Source organism: Tyto alba, unplaced genomic scaffold (genome assembly GCF_018691265.1).
Source record: "Tyto alba isolate M040663 unplaced genomic scaffold, T.alba_DEE_v4.0 Super-Scaffold_2, whole genome shotgun sequence".
In the NCBI taxonomy this organism is placed as follows: domain Eukaryota; kingdom Metazoa; phylum Chordata; class Aves; order Strigiformes; family Tytonidae; genus Tyto; species Tyto alba.
Genome location: NW_024881282.1, coordinates 8,769,984 through 8,783,979, shown reverse-complemented (window position 1 = coordinate 8,783,979; position 13,996 = coordinate 8,769,984). Strand labels below are relative to the sequence as shown.

Sequence of the window (13,996 nt, the reverse complement as noted above, 5' to 3'; positions counted from 1 at the left end):
AGGAGGCAGCCAGCTTCAGCAAAAGGAAACAACTTCGCTGTAACTCAGTTTCTAAATTGTAGTGAACAAGGCACGCAAACCGGGCTTGTCACAAGTGGTCTCCAAGGATTAATCCTAATCAATTTTGCCTGTTTAAATATTAGACAGCAGCTCAAGGATATGCCTCCATGCTTTTGGATGAGAAGAGTCAGGCACTTCCCAACTGGTGATTCACCGCCCTTTAAAACTCTTAGTTTAGGATGGGAGAAAGTGCCCTCTGGAGACATCTTTCTCTGTTTGCTCAAGATTAGACTCAAAATTAGACTGCCTAGTTTAAACATGTCATCCTGTTTTCAGTGGTTTAGCAACATCTAATGTCAGGAGCATTTTAGATGGTTTGGGGTTTCAAAAGGTCCTTTATTCATTTTCCTCTCTTACATAAAGTTTTCTTACACCACACTGGCAATTTGACACTGGAGCAGGTGATAGTTTCTCTTGTGATAAAGAGATGGTATCGCTTTCCTCTTTGTTCTGGATATTTGTTTTTGAAAATTTGTTCCAATAACATTCAACTGCTCACTGCTCTGAACCCCTATATATTCTGCTAGTCATATGTCAAAGGAGAGGAGAGCACTTAGTTGTCCATGGTCATGTTGACATTCATAGCTGTGTTTCAGTGAAATATCTACTACTGCATAATTCGATCAAATACTCCACCCACATACTGATGCTAGATGCATGATTTATCCTGTGAAAATATTTTCATCTTAGCAGGTCTTCAGATTTTAGAGACAATCTATAATTTGTGCGTGTGCTTTGACCTTAGCATGTCTCTCTACCTTTCTTCTCTGCTATTCCTTCCATTGCTGGCCATAGCAATGTTGGCATACAGACATATAGTTTTACATTGATTTTGTTTTGGACGTGAACTTATCTTGACATCAAAATGCTTTTTAAGATTCTGCAGGAGTGTCTCCTGCAATCTTTGCTGCTTGAAGATTTCTCTGTATCGGTGATGAATTGCCTCCACTGTGCCCTGGAGAATGAGTTTATTCATCAGCATTACACATGCCAGTAGGTGTTAATGGTGTTAGTCAGAGCTCCCTAGGGATGGACTTTGTCTTGCTATATCCTCCCCTCCTATTTCAGAAGTAACACAAACGAGTTGATCATTTAACATTCATTATGGCATAAATTAGGCATTTTGCACAGTTCACCATTACAATGTTCTATGTTTTCCCCAAGTGTTAGATGGCAATTCATAAAGCATTAACTTTAACATGTGGCATTTTTCATGGGTTAAAAAGGCTTTTGGAAGCCTTGTAGACTTCTTCATGGACCCAATAGTACGTACAGATATGCTGGCAACCTCTGCACATTACAGCTACAAGTAGAGGCTGTTCTTATTTTGCCTACTAATCCATCCATTCCTTTTGCAATGTCAAAATTCCCCACTGTGACCTAAAGAATATCTATTTGTAAAAAGAAAAAACCAGCCCAAACTAATTTCTGCCTGGCATAGTGTTATGATTGCTGTTTTCTCTCTCTCCTTTAAAAACCCCTTTCTCTGACGCATAGATCTGGCAACTTGTGCTGCAGAAGTTTACACCACCAGCAGAGCCAGCTGTCCACCCGCCTTGCCAGAAGTTAATTCCTCAGAGCAGCGTCAGCAGAAGCGAAGATCCGCCCAGTCCCCATCAGCTTCAGTGCAAAGTTGAGCTTTGGCTGGAGCTTGGCAGGCCACAGTTTTTAATGATGGGCAATAGTTTTCTTTAAAAAGTGAACACATTGATTAAAATTCCTTTCTACAGTTGGCTCATGCTTGAAAACTCCATGACATAAAGTATATTACCGAAATTGTGTTGTATCTCCTCAGTGGAGTATCTAAGAAAGATTTCTCAGCAAACTATGTAGATTAATTGACTTTTAGCAGTTCAAGCTTTCCTGCACTTCTATTAAATGGTCTTTTAAAGTGTTAACTTCCTATTTTCTCGTTTTCTTGTCTCTGTAACAAATATGCATTTATAACTACAAGCACTCAGGAAACATGCTATCTGTTTGGAATGAAGTGATCAAGTCAGTGATACAAGTCTAACAAACTTTTAGTGTAAATAAGAGGAATACTGATGTCCAAAACCTACAGAGATTTATTTCAGTCAAAAAAATAGACCCATTGACTCAAAAAAAATGTTTGTCCTGATATATTTTAAGAGGCATAAGAGACTAAAATTCTCTTAAAATCTGACCCAAAGGCTTTTTGGAAGAATATCTTGGAGGTTTTATTGAAGACTTGATGAACAGATAAAATTTTTGCAGACTTTTATATTGCCAAAAAAGAGTGCTTAATGAGAAAACCAGCAAACATTTCTGCTTTACCTATGTAAATAGCATGCTTTTATGCTACATGATTTAAGAAGCCTGTCACTTCTTTTTTTTTTCTTTTATCATTGCATAGGACTCTGCAAAACATTTATGCTGACTTTACACACAAGTTTTTTAAGTGGCAGCAAGATTGAAAGCTCCACTCCAGGTATGAGAGTGTGTGCCAGCAGCTGAGTACATCTGTACCTATTCAACGGCCCAGCTGACCTTTCAAGCTACTTCTCACTTTCTGTTGTTTACTTTCCTTATCAGTCCTGTATCTCATCAATACACCTCTGCAGAGCTCTGTCACGCGTAACTGGATGCACAGAAAAGTTCAGTAGGAGGCTGCTGCCCTCTGTGAACTGGTTATTGCTCAGAAATTTCATGCTGGTGTTTTCCCTTTGCCAAAGAGTTTAAAGAAAGCACACTTTGGGATATGGCACTAATGAAATTATTTTACTAGGAGGCCATGGTTGTGATTTTACTTGATAGCTACTGATTGTTAATTGCAGAGCTAATACAGAGACCAGATGAGTTAAAGTGGATTTCTAAAAGGACCTTGTACTATACTGGCACCAGTTTCTCTAAGATCCTGAGAAATCTTCAACAGATGAATTCTTCCAGTCCTTACTCTTACTACAGTTCATATTGGAGACTTGCCCACTGAGGAAGATATCCCTTGGGATAGGAGTGAGGCTAAAGAGTAATACATAAATATAGCACTTGGAAAACGCTCCACCTAACATTAAAAAGGCTTGTCTTCTAGGAATGAGATTAAAAAAATAAAGGGATGACAACGGCCTGTTTGTAGAGAGAAGGGTGAAGAAATTATTTGCACGCAGGCATGCAGATTTCTTTGTGATATCTTCTCTTTCATGATAACCAGATTTATTTGGCTCTGTAGGAATTTTCTTAACATTCACTTACGTACAACCTGGTATTATTTTCTCATTTTTCAATATTCAAAAATAGCTATTTTTAAACCTCACCTTTTCACACATATAAGTGAAATATTTAAAAATCACATTGGGAAAGAAGCCAATGAATACAATGTTTATGAATTATAAATTATCATCTCTCATGCTTCTCACACTGTTTTGTCCTTTCATCATACAGACTCATACTGCCCTAGAAGCCTTAGGAAAGTCAGAACATGTCTTAAAATAAATAGAATCACAGAATGGTTTTGGTTGGGAGAGACCTTTAGAAGAACATCTAGTCCAACCCCCTTCAATGAGCAGGGACATCTTCAACCAGATCAGGTTGCTCAGAGCCCCGTCCAACCTGGCCCTGAATGTTTCCAGGGATGGGGTTTCTATCACCTCTCCAGGCAACCTGTGCCAGTGTTTCACCACTCTCATTGTAAAAAATATCTTCCTTATACCTAGTCTGAAGCTATTGAACTGATAAAGTCAAGTGCTAATTGCAATTTTGCACTATTGAAAAAGATTGTTCAGAAACATTTTATGCTTACTTTTGTGGTAGCAAGTCGTTATTTAAACCTCCTTTGACCAAACTCTGGTATGATGATAAATATTTTATTGCTATAAAGCCAAACACTGTTAGAAAGCTGGTTACCACGAATTGTTAAACCTGCTGCATATCAGCTGTACATGTACATGTTCCCATGCTCTGACAAATGTGAGCTATTCAGAAACAGATTAACTTAACCGTCTGTACGCTTACCCCAGTCAAGCCGAAGGTAATACAGATCACTGTAGTGTACTTCCACCTGTAATTAACCCACCTCAAACTGCTTTCACAGCAGCAGTGCATGAGGATGAGCATGGGTGGATCAGCTGACAGTTATATGTCTTTGAGTCTTTGATCACCTCCTTGACTTCTTTTATATCACAAGGCATTATCAAGGCATCTTTATTCTTTTGTGTGAGTTGCAAAGTCTCACTCGGCATCATTTTAATGAATCCATATTGCTAATGCAATCATTCAATTGCACAAAGTTATCTAGCAAAAATAATGGTCCAGGTCAGACTTGTGGCACATTACTAGTTGGAAGGTCAGTTGTGCTCCTTCAGATAACAAACTGACTTCTAAGGAAAATTATTATCCACCTCCTTTTTGTCTTCAAAACCTTCTATTTAGGCATGCATGATGTTATTCAAAAATAGCATCACCATACTAGATGTAAAAACATACTCTTGCACTGTATAGAGAACTACTTTTGAATTTAAAATATGACTAAAACTGGACTATGGCAGTATTCAAGTCTTACTGAAGCCAGCTGTAAAACCTATGCCACCTTCTATGTGAGGAAGCTCAAAGCTCATGCCTATGAAAAAAATTTCAGTTGTAAAATAAATCAAAATTATATGCTTGTGTTTCACTGTAAACTGATTTTGTGTAGTAGAAACTAAGACATTTAGTAGTGCATTGTCTTTGCTGTTCTGCCCATTCCTCTTCAAGAATTTGGACACTGAGGATCATGCACATGTGCTACAGGGTTAATGTACAGCTTAGGACATCTGTAGTAAGATGGCAGGGGGAAAAAAAAAAAACAACAACATTTATATTAGAGAGGACAGGAGAATTTACTGACTGAAGGGTGTTTATCTCCATGCTCATTTTTCATTTTAAGAGGTTTAAGTATAAGCCATCGTCATTATCACTTAAAACTAACCAAAGCCAGGAAAGAGGTCCAAAGGTCTGATCAAGCCCTTAATTGCACAACTGCAGATGGTTTTTGTCTGGATGACAGTGAAGTCTCTTGCTGCTGAAGAAAAACATCGTGAGAGCATATGTCAAGGAAGTAAACTGTGACAAAGGGAGCCTAGTGATAGATGACAAAATAAGCAAGGGACTGACAGCCAGGACGTATGGATCCTGTTCCCAGCTCCATCACTGTCTGAGTATGTGACCAGGAACAAGAACCCTTTGCATGTCCCTCCAGCTGTAATGTGCATGAGAAAATATGGAGTTAGCATGGTGGCATTAACCATGCTCATAGTGTAAAAAAAACAAACCAAAACAACAACGACAAAAACCTTTGAGTTTTGCTGCATAGGACAGGCTGAAGTAATAAAGATTTTTTAAGATCAAGAGAGGATTGTAATCCCATTTCAGGGATCTGCTATTTAGGTGAAATGAAATCATCTGGCATTTTGTCTGTAACCTGAGGTCTTGTGTTTGTTAGAGGTGAACAGAAGGGTTCTGGGGCTGCTGCATCTGGAGCAGACTTTTGTGAATCCTTGTGGACTAAACATCAAGTACGTAATTGCTTGCAGTTGGGAAAGGCTGGCATGATGATCCCTGTGGTGCCTTCAAATCCCATTGTCTGACCTAGTGTGATACTTTGTATATGCCATATAAATTGAGCCTGTAACTTCTAACTGAGCTAATGCGTATCTTTATCTATAATGTATATATTTTACTATATATATATATTACTCTACAGATATTCTCTCTCCATATATGTATGCATAAATATACATTCTATATAGCAGTATGACTAAGAAGAGCAGTCTAAATCCTACAGCAGATGAAAATGTATCGCCTTCTACAGGGGAAACTCACCATAGTTATCTGTGACCTCGCTGGCTCCAGGCTCTTCCATAGCACTTATGGGTTTTCTTGCCACTGTTTGTTGTACAGAGGAGCCCCAATCAAAACTCACAGCCCCTGTTGTGTTCGGCTTCTTGTGTCATGATGAACTTAAATTAATGGTCTGCATGAATGAATAGCATATAGTCTCTGCAAAATCTAATAAACCAGGAGACACACAGCAGCACAATGCCAAGAATTCTCAAGGTATGTGGTTTGAAAACCACTACAATGTAAGTTTATAACTGCAGCTCAATTCATTTCCTGAGAAGAAAGATAATGCCATAAAAGAACAGACAATATAAGGTCCTGCTTTCTATGTCACAAATTCATTCTCGGGTAAGTTTAAAGAGTATTTCACTGGCATTCTCTTAGACGCCAAACTGTTAAATGCAAGGCCAGAGCACAAAGAGGTTTCTTAAATTACTGGAGGAATAAATTAGCTCTTATAACACGCTTTGAAACTTCAATTGCATTCTGTAGCAAACTACAAATCCCCAAGTGTATATAGAATCCCACTCCACAAACTATTGTTTCCTTCCTGCTGCTGAAAAATAGCTTAAATAAAATCCTAAGAGCTAGACGCTGAATATAAGTGTGCATTTCATTGCTTTTACAGCTTTTTTTTTTTTTTTAACACTCTTTCTATTATTTAATCAAGAATTTAACCATTGCTTCAACCAAATTTGCATTCAGGAGAGGCTTGCACGTTAGACAAAGTGCATTCATGTGCATCTGACAGCAAGCACTCTGCATCTTGGAGATAAAGAACCTAAATCAGATTCAAGCTTTATTTTGCAGTGCCAGGCAAATTTTAGAAGCCCACCATTTGTAATCTGCTTCTTACTAAGTTGCAAAAATCAGTTTGATGGCTATTGTCAACCAATAGGAGGTAAAAAATAAGAAGCCTCCCTTGCAAGGCGCTATTCAGTGTCTGCACAACAGTAGGGAGACAATTCATGGCGGCAGAGAAAACCTTATTTTTACTTTTATAAATATACAATACATCCCTGCTTAGCGAAGCATGTAAACCAGAATTTTAAAGTCAAGGAAATAAAGTATGTGAAAGAGTCCATACGGTAGCAATAAATTCAAAAGCATATATATGTGTGTCTGTGTGTGTATATATATATATATATATATATGTATCTGTATCTTCCTGTGGGAGTGTATGCATGAGCCAAAAATGCTCAAAATGCTGTGAACTTGTTAAAAATAACCCTTCTTATGATCCAGCAGTCAATAGTGGGAGATCTTCTATGAAGCCATTTCTGAAGACCATTTGGAAATGAGATACTACAGATACAGCACATCCCTCACCGCCTATCTCACAGCTTTTAACAGTATGTTGTAGAAGGGGTGTGCAGGAATTCCCACTTTTGCTGTTTGACCTGTTGTGTTGTCCCAGGCAAGCGATGTTTCTGTTTCCTTGCCTACATTTGTCCCTCTTGCGCATACAGACCATAAACTTCTGAGGGGGCACTGTGCAAGGTCCCTGACATATTTCCAGACACTTTTGAAATCGATAGAATAATTCTAACAATTCAGGTCCAGGAAAAGAAAACAGACCTCTTTTCTGACAATTCACACACAGCTTTATGGCTTTGTCATGACCCTTGATCCAGCACTGATGGGGAGAAGACAGATGTACAAAGTCAAGATTTATATGGCAGCTCTCTCCCAGGGATATAGTGTAGAGTTGTTCCTCCAGCCAGAGGCTGAACCAACCATTTGGGGAGCCTCCTCAATTTCAGATTGCTGCTTTGGAAGAACAAGCTCCAAAACAAGTTATGATACCCCTTTATTTTGTTGTTCTTTGGAACAGTATTAGGCAGGAGAAGCCGATTTACTTTTGAGAAAACTGTGTGAAATCCTTTTGATGATAATGAGTTAATTCTGTTAGCTCATTGTGTGCTGGTTTATGGGCATACCTAGTTTAAAAAAAGGTGTTCTGCTCAAGTCTGTACAGAAAGAGGCCATGATTCATCAGTTCTGAGAGGGCACCTTGAAGAATGTTAAAAAGCAGAATAAAATTCCCATAGTGTTTAGAAAATTGGAGTCCAGCCCAAAGAAGTGTCACATTTACCTTCACTCACTCAGGTCCAATGTCAAGAAATAACAATTCCCTGCACCATTCAGGGACAGATCAAAGCTGTCAGCCTGGCCAGCAGTCCCGTGGCGTGGGAAAGGCCTTTTAATGTCTTATTTCCTTCTCGCGTAGCCTCCCTGTCTTTTATCAAGCAAGCATGGACCATAAATTTGGTTTGCATTATTGGTCTCTGCCTTCCATGGTAGCTGTGCTGATGTCTGTGCTTTTGCATCTTGTCTTTAATAGTACTCAGTCATCTACTTCTCCTCTGATGCAAAATTAAGTAAGGTCTGCCAGAACATTTAGAGGATTAGGAGGCTGCAGGGTACATGGTTTGTAGATACAGAAGCCAGCAATGTGCTGCCCTTTTCTCAGGCAGGGAAGTATTATATCTTCAGTATTTGCTACAGGTGAGTAAATTTAAGCAATCAGTTCTACAAAAGACCTAATAAAAGTTATTCTTGCTTGGGTTGATCTAAAGATTCAAATCTGTTTCAGATGAAATTTTAGAATTTTTGTTGTTAAATGCATTTCATATATATTTCATAAATAAAACTCAAAAGTAAATTCACACAGTAAAAAATTCTTTAAAAATCTGTTCTTGGTAAATTATTTTCTTATTGTTTACCTTTTAATTCAAAATTGAGACTAGTTAGGGTTTCAGCTTCACTGAAAAACTGGAACACTTCTATAGAAATTAAAATATTCCGTGACAACACCCATTTTCATCAGTAAAACATTGCTGTGAAAAAAAAGTTCAGTTTTCAGTATACCATATTCATACTTATTATTTTACACTTTTATAGATCGTTCTGTATTCCCATGAAGTTGGAAATTTAGTCCATTGCAGGTCTGAAATCCTCACAAATTATTTGTTCCACCTACTTACAGTAACATAACAAGGAATTTTATCCAGCTATGAAATTCTCTTTCCCCCTCTCTCCATTCTTGTGGGGCCTGTGTATGCGTCCAGCTGTTACTGGTCATAGAAGACATAATATTCCACATGCAAGGAAACCTCTTCTGTCTGCAGATACTGGGTTAAAAACATCAAAATACTTTGTGAAAAATTTGTATTGAATAAATTTCAGGTTGCAGTGTAGATTTTTTGGAAATACTGTCTCTGCATCATTCAGGAAGGAGTTTTTCCTTTATGAAAGGCAGCGATGAAGCCCATGCATCACCTCTCAGGTATATCCATAACACCACAATGCGTCATGGTTTTGACTCCTCACAATTCAAGATGCTAAAGCTACTTGTTAGTGAACCAGTTCAAACAAAACTAACTGGCACTCTTTCTGCTGTTCATAGATGACAAGCATGATGACTCCAAATAGGCCTTCTGTATGTAGTCTGAAAGAGTTTAAGCTAACTCTTAGACATACACAGTCAAATTATATTGAAGTTCTGTTCTTCTCTTAGAACTTTTTCAACACAAAATTGGGGGATGCTTTTTCCAAGAAGATGCACACAGTATTTTACAAAACGGGCAAACTGAACTGATTTGACTTTTGTAAGTGGTGGATCTTTTCCCTAGAAAGCAATAAATGGCGGAATTAGGTCCCATGGGTAAGAAGAGCTTGTCGAGATTCTCCAAAGCACAGTAAATGCATTTGCTCCAAGCCTAAGGGTGGACACCTAGTGCTAGGAGAGCTAACGCTACTGCCCAAGACACTTCTCAGCTGTGCAAAGCAGCCCCATTGTGCAGGCTCTCAGTTTGGCACATTTTCCTCTATCACATAAATCTCAAACAACTTAATGGTACACTTTTGCAAAGCAGCCAGGAAAATTTCTCTTTTTTCATCTTTGTTCGCTAGGAGTGGCTCAAGAATCCAGAGATTTATTCTTATGGACTCTCCTACAAACATCAGTGTCAAATGTCCTGTTTGCTATCCACATGGCCACAACCACGACAGACACTGCAAAATTTGCAGCAAATCTGTAGTGGGATGGAGAATAGCTCACTCAAATTCAGGCTGACTGAGACCAATGTGGTGCTGGCTGGTGGGAGTAGGAAAGCTTTGACAAGCTGGCACAATACTGACTTTGTTTTTATGCAAATTGATCCTCACAAGATCAAAGTCTCAAGATTTCTCCAATTTATAGCTATGCAAAAAAAGTGAAAGTGGCAAATTCCTTCTTATGTCTTCCATGCACTAAGAATCTCTCTGGTTATAATCTGGCCTCAGTGATGCACGTATTCCTTATCTTCACTGTCTGGGTCTCCCAAGTAGTGCATCTCCATTTATGGCCAATTTCTGGAATTTGAAAGGAAAGGGGGGGAAAAAAAAATGCAGACAACCAACCTCAGTCTCAGAATGTATCTGACTGGTGCCTGGGGGAAGTTTGTTTCCCCATCGTCCTAGTAGTTATTAAGTGGCCGCAGTCCACAAGTATGAGGTTTGAATATAATACTTGTCTTACAGCAGAAGCATAAATATCCCAGGTACACTGAGGGCAATGCATGAAGCCATATACTCTTTAGGGAAAAATCATAAAGTCATGGGATTGAACTGAAATAGTCTATTCTAATCTATTCTGTGGAGTGCCTATAAAATGCCAAGGCAAGAAAGAACAACCATATCCATCTAATCAACACCTTTCCCTCTGCAGCCCATTTTTTTCTGCACGGACTATATAATTTATCCCCCCAAATATTAAAGTGTATTAAAAAATACATCTGTAGAAAGCAACACAAAAGGGAGGAGAAGCTGGAGAGCATCCTTTACCCAAAACAGACCTGATCTTCATGATGGGGTCATAGGTACGGGAGCAGAGTTGATCTGAAGATGGAGTTAAACCCAAATCCTCCACTCTTTTGGAGAGTAATTCAGCAGCTGGGTTTTTATATGATAAATGGTAATAGTGATGATGATGTCACCATTTTAAAGGATAAAACAGCTAGTTTCTTTGGAAAAAAATGGATGCAGGGACCTGCCGTCTTCAGTGAGTAAAGTATGTAGATTACAATATATTAAAGTATATATGTAATATACATGATATATACAACACACATAGTACATACATTATATATAGTGTGTGTATGGATTTTATATAGAGAAGGGACAGATTATAGGTACACTGAAATGCCAAACTACCCCCAGCCGCTTGCGCTCCGGACGAGGGGTGTCTGACATGCCCCCCCTCAAAGTGTTTCCTGGGGATTTACGGCCCCTCTGAGCAACTTCATCCCCCTCCGCGTCCTGCTGCGCGTCCCGTCCTCTGCCCGGGGGCGGCGGCACCGACCCCGGCGCCAGGGCCGAGGCCGCCCCCCGCTCCCCACAGCGCGGGGCCAGCCTCCTCCCTCGGGATGCCCTTCGTTGAGGTGAGCGGAGAAAACGCGAAGCTTTGAAGGAGAGGGGGCCGCGCGGCGGCGGCGGGGCGAGGGGCTCCCTCAGGCCGGGCAAACCCCCTCCCCTCCCCTCCCCTCCCCGCCCCGCCGCTGGGTCCCCGGGCGGCGGCGGGGCGGGCCCGCTGTGCCCGGCGGAGGCGGGGCCCCGGCGGGCACCCCCCTCCCCTCAGCCGCCCGGCTGAGCCTTAACAGGTAACGGAGGAGGCGCGACCGCCGCGGGGTCGAGGCGGGATTTGCTTCCCGGGTTTCCTTTCGCTTCGGCGGGGACCGCCGCGCCCCGAGGGGCCGGGCCGGACCGGACCGGGCGCACCTGGGCCGGGGCCGCCCTCTCGCCGCGCCCTTCCCCTCCCTTCGCGCCCCGCCGGGCGCCCGCGTCCGCTAACGCCGGCGCGGCGGGGCGATGGTGCCGGTGTGCGGCGGGGCGGGCGGCCGCCTGCTGCGGATGGCGGCGGCCGGCCGGAGGCCGCTTCTCCTCAGCCTCGCCCGGGGCGGCGGCTGCCAGGCGGGGAGGAGCCCGGCCCCCCGCCGCGGCGGGGGCCTGGCCGTCAAAAAGCGGGGCTACGACATCACCAGGAACCCCCACCTCAACAAGGTGGGTGCCGCCGGGGGCTTGTTTTTCCAAAGATGGGAGAGAGAGGGGAGCGGGGTGGGTGGGAGGTGGGGGAAGGTGCGTGACCTGGGGTGCAGGTGTCCCGGTTGGGGAGCGTTTCGGCAGCGTTGCCTGCCTCCATCCCCGGCGTGAGGCCCCGCTCCAAAAAGGGGTGAAATGCCGGGGGGGGGGGGGGGGGGGGGCAGGCAGGGGAGCTGTCGCGGATCAACCCGAAGAGAGCGCAGGGGGAGATTTGTAGGCGCTCACCTGGGGTTGGGCATCGGCAGCCTCCGCCGTCTGTCTGCCCGCTGCAGCCAGGGCCTGGAGCCATTTGCCCGAAATCACAAATAGACCTGGGTTGTTTTGATGGGCGCTGTATGAAGTGTGCAGCAGTGGAACGGATCGCTCCCACCTTTGTGTTAAAACAAGCGGGTGCAGTTCTTGTTGTCAAGCTTCCTTTCATAGCATATCCACAGCAATGGGTGTTCTGCTACCAAAGCAGCGTGTTTTGCTGGGGTGAAGATGTATTCGGTACTGTGGAAGACTGAACGTTATTTAAAAAAAAATAATGCTTTAGGAGAAAGGTTTTCAACAAAGTCGGCAAGGTGTGTAAAATGAGACCCATACTACTTTTCCATCCCTTTCCATAATTTGAAGGGAAAAAAAAATCTGGAGGTGAATTTTGGGATCAAATATATGGCATTCAAGAATGTTGGGTTCCATTTTCTTGTATTAATATTGCTAGAAATAACTACGAATACACTAATTACCTTAAAAATAAGCAGATATTAAGCATGATATTGACAGTTGATGGGTCTGTGACTATTTATCATCTATTTGGCATATAGTTATCAGGTATATGAGCCTCCTGTGTCATCTTCTGGATGGGAGACTCTTTGGATGACAACTTTTACTTTGTATAGTACTCAGTGCATTGGATTAGCATCTCCTGGTACCAGTTCAGCACCCACGCAGGTGCACCCCTAACGACCAAGGCACGTGATGACACAGGATGTAACTGAATATGAAGCATCTTTGTAGACAATCTGATTTGGATTGGTATACAGTGCGTGTCTGTGGGACTGAAGAGAAGAGGAATTGTCAGCCATCTCATAAGCACCAGTAATTCATCAGCATTAAGTGGGTTTGATGGGTTTTCTTCTTCAACATGTAGCTCGTTCTCTTTGGTGTTCAGTGACGGTTATAAAGAGTTACGTAGCTAATGTTTCTAATAGTCCTACCTATATCAGATTGAAGTGAAAAATTAATATTTGACCTTTGTTCAATGTAATGCAATAATAACACACAAACAGTTGAATCTATCACAGGTTTTAAATTGATCTGGCTACTGCACAAGTAGATTTTGAATGTCCCATCTCCTAATTTTAGGAACTGAGGCTTTTCTAAAGTGTTTTCCCCCTTCCAGTGAAATAAAGTATTATTCTTTTAGTCTCGATGGAATTTTGGTCCATGTGGAGCGAACTGCTTCTATTTAGAGGCAAAATATATTCTAGTGTGCCATGTTTAATTGGCCATGAGAAATCTCCCAGCTGATCTCCAGGCTGGATGTTTGCTGGCTATGTTGTTAAGTTCCTCGGTCAGTACAGACCTTACACTCATTGATACAGTCATTTATAGAACATCCAAGTGATAGCAGAAATGGCTGACATCTGTGGCAAGAGATGAGGACTGCTTGTTTATGTACCTAGGTAATTAGTCATTAGGAAGCCCTCTTTCCAAACTTTTCTAAAGAGCTTTCTGTTTTTCTGCTGCTCTTAACAGCTTGTTGTAGTATCTAAGGAATTAAATGCTCAACTGAAATGGTATATTTCAGGCAGTTCATGTGTTGTTAGTGTATGATTGATGGCCGTTTGGTCTGCTGTGTTGCAGTGGTGTAGGTCAAAATTAGGGATCTCAGTAGATATTCAGCTATTGTGCTCCTCACATAACAATTACTGTTTACCCCTTTGGGAGCTAAATGTGGGTTTGGGGTCATTGCTGTTTTTCTGCACTGAATTTTACTTTAATCTAAGCTTTCATCTGATTGAAGACTGCTCTGCAGGGG

The 13,996-nt window shown here is 41.7% G+C and overlaps 1 protein-coding gene across 3 annotated transcripts in view; it reads left to right on the top strand.

Moving 5' to 3' along the window:
• The first annotated feature begins 11,285 nt into the window (after window positions 1–11,285).
• Window positions 11,286–13,996, top strand: part of ME3 (malic enzyme 3) — a 128,713-nt gene continuing 126,002 nt past the window's right edge. For 2 of the 3 annotated variants that reach the window (XM_032991103.2, XM_032991100.2), the window contains exon 1: window positions 11,545–11,934. In XM_032991103.2, coding sequence (XP_032846994.2) covers window positions 11,743–11,934 — 192 coding nt within the window. In that variant the 5' untranslated portion in view covers window positions 11,545–11,742. Of the gene's footprint in view, window positions 11,316–11,544; window positions 11,935–13,996 lie in introns of those variants that run through there. The other variant, XM_032991102.2, reaches the window with a different exon arrangement.